The following is an 8,254-nucleotide window of genomic DNA, read 5'->3' as shown; positions in this document are numbered from 1 at the left end:
ACAGCTAAACAGACCCATACTCTCTCTCTCTCTATCTACAAGACCATCTCTCTCACCCACTCTCTCTATTCTCCATCACTCTCAACCTCTCTCTCTATCCCCCAACAACTGTTTGTTTGGTCCAATACACAGGTTGCAGGGAATAGCATTTAATATCATAGACTTAGATCTCTCATTCTCTATCTTGTTCTCTCTCCCTCTTTTACACAGCCCCAGGAAGATGGCTTGAGCCAGACTGGCATATTATCAATCACCCAACCCCAATCTGGCCAAATCATAACTCTGACCACTCACTGTGTTGTTGAATCACTGTGGTGCAGTATAGGTGAAGGTGTGAGGAGGAAAGTCCCTGCAGTTTTGCTAGTCCAACCCCTATAACCTCACCCCCCACCGATGGCAATTGTCACACAGGCTTGACTCCATCAGGTTTTGTAATTCAGACTTATTGATTATCTGCAGAGCACCATGCCAAAATCTCAGCAGGAGCTTAATCTGGGGTGATAATGAGCTCCTATGAAAACACAACCTCCTCTATCACCTCTTCTCCTTCCAGGTGATATTAACCAAGAGACCTAGACTATGTAAAGGATATAGCAAGCCCTCAATCTACTTCATTTAGCTTTATAAGTTACAAAGCTGGCCTTCCAAGGGTGTATTTAATTATTAGAAATGGCTTTAAAGACATCTCCACTGAATAGAAAACGTGAAATGTTGCATATCTAAATCTTAGGTCTGCCATAGCACAGCTTGTCCCACATCTAAAGCTTTCATAATATGATGGAACTGTGTTATCTATTAAAATGGATGCTTGAAGACTGCAATTTTGTTGATCAATGCACCTTATTTGTGGTTGGTTGCTTCAGCTCCAACCCCCCTTTGATCAATTTTAATTTAGATGACCTTCATCCATTACCTCAATTTCTCTCTGATTGGCACCAATGTATTGATGAAATGGTCTGAAGAACACACTATTTTTTTTAAAATGCTATTTTAAACAGTTACCTCTTCAATTGCATATAGCCTATAAAGCATGGTCACATTCTGAGTTTTAACCTTGGCCTGAAAGGGATCAATAGATGTAGTGGCAAACTGAAATACTAGTGTAACAACCTAGGATTTTGAATCATTTTTTTCTTCAGCTTTCTCTAATAAGGAGGATGTACTTTAGCGCTGACCTCGTCCATCTTCTGCACTGCATGCAAGAGCAAAACCCCAGATAAACCTAATCTTTGGCAAAACTGCAACATACATTTCATGGATGGAATAAGAAAAGAGCCAAGGAACACGATTGCCATCTAGTGTTGAAGTCCTTTGCCAGTACTGTCGTACATCGAAGTGCTTCTTCTCTGTTGTAATACGGCAACTTGCCCTCATTTTAGGAAATCAGACATGGCTTCCTCATTGATTTGCAGCGAAACACAGAGCAGGTAAGAAAACGTGTTATAGTTAGACATTTTAACAGATGTAGGTGCGAGTGAGATGTTTTGACTTATAGATGTCACCACATTTGATTAACAGTGAAAAATAAACGTCTATTGTAGCATCAACAAAAAAAGGCGTCTGGCATGCAACGCTGAAATCTCCCTTGAACATCCCAGAACAGACCAATGATGTATACAAACCCTGGATTGTTGATGCTATGTATTGGCCATTGAGTGGCTTTGAATCCACCGATCGGCCGTATTGGCACTCCCCAGTAGGAGCAGTCGTCCATAGGAATTATACAGTATTTAGATTAAATGTTTCAAGGACAAATTTACTTACTCGGGCTCCCGAGTGGCGCAGCGGTCTAAGGCACTGCATCTCAGTGCTAGAGGCGTAACTACTGCATTACAGTAGTATGTAACGGTATGTTAGCTAGTTACCTAACGTTAGTTGGCTACTAATACATCGAACTTGCCAGGCAGAATATTAACTATGTGCTATCTAACTACCAAATGTTTATTGAGTTGATTATTCACATCATTCTTAGCTAAGTGGTATAGTCGTTGTGCATTCTCAATGGACATTGTTCATTCTGGCTATCTACTACGATTTCAGAGCACTCTCATCTGAGTGTGCCAGAGCGCAGAATAACTGAGGAATTTACGAACGCTCAACACCCGTTGAATATGGCTGGTGCCAGTAAACGTTGGCAACAAAGGCGGAATTAAATTGTTGCCAGCAGCACAGTTACAGTCACCAACGCTATATATAACAGTCTAACCAGCTCAGCTAGGGCGAGTAAAATGGTCAGAGTGAGGTGTTCTCTCATTTGTGTCTGGAAGTAGCTAGCAAAGGTTAGCTTGGGTGCTTGACTGCTGTTGTAAGGTCAGAACGCTCAGATCATCCCTACTCCTCGGCCAGAGCGTCCAGTGTGAACACTCCGAGAGCTCTCTGAACACTCCGAGAGCGAAACGCTCTGAATTTACAAACGGACAATCTGACAACGTTCTTTACGAACGCCCAACGCGCACTCTGGCACTCCAGATTAAATTTACGAACACACCCGAAATCGTAAAATGTCAAGCTAGTCATTTGTTATGCTAACAAGCTAGCAAGAGATTGCATAGCAACAGCATCAACTTCCGGTAGACAAGGAAAGCGCTAATACGCTCAACTGAAATGATACCATTCGTTTACAGTATACTAAAATGAACTAATAGTATATATTGTATGTAGTATATATTCATTAAGTATGTAGTATACAGTATGTGTATTCGAACACAGCTCTTCACTCGCTCCCTCAAGCTAAATCGAGGGCCGAGGGGGTAACGTTTGTGGGCTCCCGAGTGGCGCAGCGGTCTAAGGCACTACAGACCCCCTGGTTCGATTCCAGGCTGTATCACAACCGGCCGTGATTGGGAGTCCCATAGGTTGGCGCACAATTGGCCCAGCGTCGTCCGGGTTTGGCCGGTGTAGGCCGTCATTGTAAATAAGAATTTGTTCTTAACTGACTTGCCTAGTGTATATATATATATTTTTTTAAGTAAACAAATAATGTATGCACTCACTAACTGTATGTCGCTCTGGATAAGAGCGTCTGCTAAATGGCTAAAATGTAAATGTTTGTGAATTGGACATCCATTTAAGATTGCAATCAAACTGCATCCGGTTTCGACGAGGGAAAAGTGGCTAGCGCGAGGGCTGAGGGGGTAAAATTAATGTGTTTGGACTGCAGCCCCTGTTTCTAGTTTAAGAATTTCGCTGCATCCGCAATAACATCTGCTAAACTATGTACACGACCAAAAAACGTTGATTTGAAAATTGTGCTTTAAGGAAAAGTTTTTTAAAAATATTTTTATTAAAAAACATGTTTAGCTCACATAATATAATTCAAAAGTATGCAATAAGGTGTATATAATATAATAAATGTGGCAAAAACGGATGTCGACATGAATAAATGCATTTCTATAGCTTCCAAAATATTTTTTACAATGGTGGGGGAGTGCCAAGATGGAGGCACGGTGGCTTCAAAACAGCGCTCTCTATCAGTCAGCTAGTGTATATATAAATAATTGGAATAGATACATAGCTAGTCCTTCTGCAGCAGGATGAGGTAATGACTGTAAAATTGCCACAATGTGTCTGTTTTTTGTATTTTACAGAGTAAGCTCTGTTCTGAACAGAGATGTTAAGCAATTCGGGAAGAAGTACATGTTTGACTCGAATGAAGAAGCGTGCTGGAACTCTGACCAGGTAACTACAATTACATGATAAGCGCGCATGCCCTCAAGAGGGACAGTATTGGTGCATGTGCGGCAACAACAATGATGACCCCGTGGGTCCCAATTATTAGACTGAGTGCCAGTCTGTTTCTGCTCTCTTGCCAACTGCTTATGGAATTTTTAATGACAATGTTTTGCTTCACAATAACAATGGAGTAGGCAAAATAACAACTAACACTCACACTTGACATTTTTCCCTCTCACTATATTTGACTTTGTTGATAGAACTTTGAGGGAAAATGTACTTACTATGACTGTGATATGTGGTTGTCCCACCTAGCTATCTTAAGATGAATGCACTAACTATACTGAGTGTATAAAACATTAAGAACACCTTCCTAATATTGAGTTGCACTTTTGCCCTCAGAACAGCCTCAATTCGTCGGGGAATGGACAAGGTGTCGAAAGCATTACACGGATGCTGGCCCATATTTACTCCAATGCTTCCCACAGTTGTCAGGTTGGCTGGATATCCTTTGGGTGGTGGACCATTCTTGATACACACAGGAAACTGTTGAGCGTGAAAAACCCAGCAGCGTTGTAGTTCTGGACACAAACCGGTGCGCCTGGCACCTACTACCATACCCCGCTCAAAGGCACTTAAATCTTTTGTCTCTGAATGGCACACATACACAATCCATGTCTCAATTGTGTGAAGACATTATTTAACCTGTCTCCTCCCCTTCATCTACACTGATTTGAAGTGGATTTAACAGGTGCCTTTCCAAATCATGTCCAATCAATTGAATTTACCACAGGTGGATTCCAATCAAGTTGTAGAAACATCTCAAGGATGATCAATGGAATTCCTTATTTGCATAAGCACCTATGTTAACGTTTTACAGGGCGATTCTCAGTGGGTTACTCTGGAATTCCCACAGCCTGTCAGAGTGTCAGAATTAAAGGTGCAGTTCCAAGGTGGCTTTTCAGGGAAAACGTGCAAATTGGAAGGTAATATATACACACACACAAACACAACTCCTTTGGTCAGTGTACCACCATGAAGTATAATACACACATGTGAAATAGGACAAATGTAAGAACTCACCAAATTATTTATTATTAAGTTGTGGTTTTCAATGATTCATTGTCATCCTATGCTATAACACGTGATATGTTTAAAAAGAGACAGACTGTCAATGTCAACGATCCTGAAAAGGCTTCCACTTGTGTTCCCCTCAGGATGCCCAAAGGATGGAGATTTGGCTAAAATCATAGATTTTTACCCAGAAGACAGCAGCTCACTACAAATATCCTTCAATGTATTATTAAATGTCTCTAAAATCATACCAGTTCAAATTAGTTGTAGTAATCCTTGTTAGAGCCAGAATGGCTTTGTACATCAAACGTGAGGCAGCTTGATGTAGAACTACACCGCCTGGACAGGACACTAGTCTTAGTTGCTTAAATTAGTTGTAGTATTACAGAAAAGTTATGCCTGGAACTGAATACTGTAATACAGAAATTTTGATTTTAATGCATAGTAGCTACATAGCAGCTTTCAATTAATATTGTTCTGTGCAGTTCTGTTTCATTAATCCTCTGCTTATCTGGTTCTTAACTCCACACCCACAGCTTTCCCATTCAGGAGGCCCCCACGGTGCACAGGCTAAAAATTGTGTTTGAGAACAGTGCCGACTTCTTTGGGCGAATAATTGTTTACTCCTTGGACATCCTGGGGGAAAGAGCTTTGTGATGTTTCTGTTTCTGCGTTAGAGAGAGGGAGAGACTTATAGGGAAAGAGAGGGTATAGTGCCATTGAAGAATATGACTGCTGGAAGACTGTACCACCCCACATTAATTGTTTGGAATGGGAACGATATCTGACAATTTTTGGTGAGGACATTTTTAGTTGGTTACCTGCTTGCGCAGGTACAAGGGAAAAGGGAGGACTTGCCTCAGACACAGAATCCGGATTTTATTGCAGCTTTCCAGGCTTTAAGGTCACGCAACCACCTGCATATTCAAATGCTTGTGCCTTGCATTTGATTTCCCATTCCAAATGAACATCGTAAAATGTGTATGAATTTTGTTTTTGAATATTTTTGTTTACTATCCATTGGTGCTATACCTCCCCCCCCAAAAAATTATTAGATATTTAAACAGTTTGTTGAAAAAAATTAATAAAATGAAATATAAACATTTCCTTAATATACAAAACATGTTGAATAAATGTACAAGATGGGAACCACAGTGTCCCTTAATGTTGGAGCTTCCGTTCCAAGTGTCATCGCTACCAATCTCCTTTTGTGGCTTTACGGGGTGCCAGTATGAAAATGTATGCACTCACTAACTGTAAGTTGCTCTGGATAAGAGCGTCTGCTAAATGACTCAAATGTAAATGTAGTCTTTTGGTCAACCACCTCACCACGGATGCCAGCAGGTGATCCTCTGGTCAGCACTGTGCATGACAACGTCCTCTCTAACCACATCCTGGAGCTCTTAGCTGGTGTCATGCTTTTTTCTTCAGGAGTTTCAGAATATGGTCCTCTAACACCTTTTGGACTGAAACAAAACATGATTTACAAAACCATGCTTTACTTTTGCCAGGGAAGTTTTTTTACTTTAAGGTGACAGATTAGAGAGGGTGCTTACCTTGTTTGTGTCCGAGGGCGACAGCTAAGGCCATTGGACTATACCCAGAATCTGCCTCAATGTTCATGTCTGCCCCTTTATCTGAATTACAATCACAAGACCATCATATTGATTTGTGCCACTTTGAGATGACTACAGTACTTTAGTTTGAGATAATTAATTACAATGAAGGTTAACTGTGTGCAGGGGTATGAGGCAACGTACCTAAGAGGGCCTCGGCACACCTTACATGGTTCCCTCTAACAGCGTAAAGGAGAGGAGTACCACCATTCTTAAACATAAAACATCCAATTAATAAAATCACCCAAAAACATACTGAAGACTGATGTGTGTTATTTCTGAAGAAATCAAGAATCCTAATTTACACCCTTACCCAGTCATAAGCGTTGATATCTACTCCATGTTCAAGAAGACGTTTCACTATGACTGCATAGCCTCCCGAGCTTGCCAGGGTCAAGGCACTCTCCCGTTCCCATGCTATAGTACTAGGATCTGCCCCCTAAGACACACCACACAAGGTCATAGCAGCCACACAGGTTACAATCAACCACCACCCTGTTTATGACTAACCATTGAATTCAATGAACAAGGGTCTAGAAATGTCACTAACATTTTCCAGGAGGAAATCCACCATGGCTTTCTCTCCAAACGCTGCTGCCCACATGAGAGGAGTGAAGCCCCGTTCATCCTGGCAGTTTAGTAATGAACTGTCTGCAAGGTCAACCAACGTTTTAATATTACACAGGACACAGCCCACAAGTCATAGCAATCATGCTGGTGTCACCAGGCTACACAAATCAGGCAAGTTCTCCTCTTTGCACCATTGGTCAGTGGATATGGAAATGTCTCACCTTTGCTCAGGTGTGTGGCCACCTGTAAGACCTCCCCCTGGGCAGCTAGCTGGTGGATGGACAGAACTGATGAGACACCAAAGGGTCAGTGTTTTGTACATTTAATTGTCCATATACCAAATTAAATGCATAATATACCTTAATCTCCCTCAGTTATATACAAATACACAGGCATATACATAAACAGTGTACATAAAACTACAGAGGTCTTTTAGGGTCATTCCTGTAACAGTGCATTACCTAATAGATTATGAATGCGTGTGTATACACAGCAGTGTTTAAGGTATTTTGCCATGAACAAAGAGGATTGTGTTTTCTGAGTTCAGACAGCCATACTTACTGTCTAAAGTAGCTGGTCTGACTGTGACCTCATTCCCACGCTGCCTATTCGTGAGGGTGGTGGAGTATTTCAACATGCTCTCCTCCTCATCCACACCCATGTTCTCTGTAGTCACCATCACACCTGGTAGCAAGGAGCAATACAGAGATTTCATCACATGAAATATGATTTTCAATATTTGCATAGCCCAATGCCTATAATCATTTGAGACGTTATGCAAACTGAAAATGGTGTGACACATTCACTGCAGACAAATGGCCAAGTGTGATTAATGTATGAGAAAGCCTATAGACCATGCAAAACCAGCACAGAATCTCCTCTGGACTCCCCTGGTAGACATGTAGTGGATTCCACTGCTAGGCCATCTGAGAACATGTGTAGACTGGCTGCAAGATCTGATATTTCATCACCATCTGTACCATCCATGGTCTCTTGAATCAAAGTACAGATATATATTACTATATAGGTTAGCTTTAGCCAACAGAAGTCAAGAGAACAAATATGGAACAAATGTCTATGATTATCTCACTGTCTCTTACTTTTCAAAGCTGAAATGATGGTAAACCATTCCACATCAGTTCCTGCAAAATAGTAAAGTCTCAATGGCACATTATAAACATATTCATTGTTACCTTTATGTCGCAAGCAATGGTTTATATGTCCAGTTCACAATATAGGATAAAATAGCAACATCAATGTTTTATTCTTCACTCCAACTTCCTGATATCAAAACTGAAAGTGAGTTTATTTACAAAATCCCA

The 8,254-nt window shown here is 41.0% G+C and overlaps 2 protein-coding genes across 4 annotated transcripts; one reads left to right on the top strand and one right to left on the bottom strand.

Moving 5' to 3' along the window:
• The first annotated feature begins 1,379 nt into the window (after nt 1-1,379).
• On the top strand, nt 1,380-6,475 carry LOC311136944 (nuclear receptor 2C2-associated protein-like). The gene is made up of 5 exons (XM_084171273.1): nt 1,380-1,427; nt 3,588-3,678; nt 4,553-4,658; nt 4,890-4,959; nt 5,283-6,475. Exons 1-5 carry the CDS (start codon nt 1,390-1,392, stop codon nt 5,401-5,403), a joined length of 426 nt encoding a protein of 141 aa, XP_084027399.1. The 5' UTR covers nt 1,380-1,389; the 3' UTR covers nt 5,404-6,475.
• LOC311136943 (DNA-binding protein RFXANK-like) lies at nt 4,745-8,233 on the bottom strand. 3 transcript variants are annotated; one of them, XM_084171272.1, is made up of 9 exons: nt 8,033-8,233; nt 7,819-7,922; nt 7,494-7,616; nt 7,154-7,219; nt 6,913-7,013; nt 6,676-6,801; nt 6,507-6,573; nt 6,303-6,383; nt 4,745-6,212 (listed from the first exon to the last, which is right to left on the bottom strand). In XM_084171272.1, exons 3-9 carry the CDS (start codon nt 7,609-7,611, stop codon nt 6,160-6,162), a joined length of 612 nt encoding a protein of 203 aa, XP_084027398.1. In that variant the 5' UTR covers nt 7,612-7,616; nt 7,819-7,922; nt 8,033-8,233; the 3' UTR covers nt 4,745-6,159. The 3 variants fall into 3 exon arrangements, with proteins under 3 accessions (XP_084027398.1, XP_084027397.1, XP_084027396.1); XM_084171271.1 differs by having other exon boundaries at nt 7,819-7,924; nt 8,126-8,233; XM_084171270.1 differs by having other exon boundaries at nt 7,787-7,924; nt 8,126-8,214.
• Nucleotides 8,234-8,254: the final 21 nt, after the last annotated feature.

The sequence above is a fragment of the Coregonus lavaretus genome (assembly GCF_964263955.1).
Source record: "Coregonus lavaretus genome assembly, chromosome: 11".
Taxonomy (NCBI): Eukaryota; Metazoa; Chordata; class Actinopteri; order Salmoniformes; family Salmonidae; genus Coregonus; species Coregonus lavaretus.
Note: the sequence above shows the minus strand (reverse complement) of the source record. Positions and strands in the feature narration are given on the sequence as shown.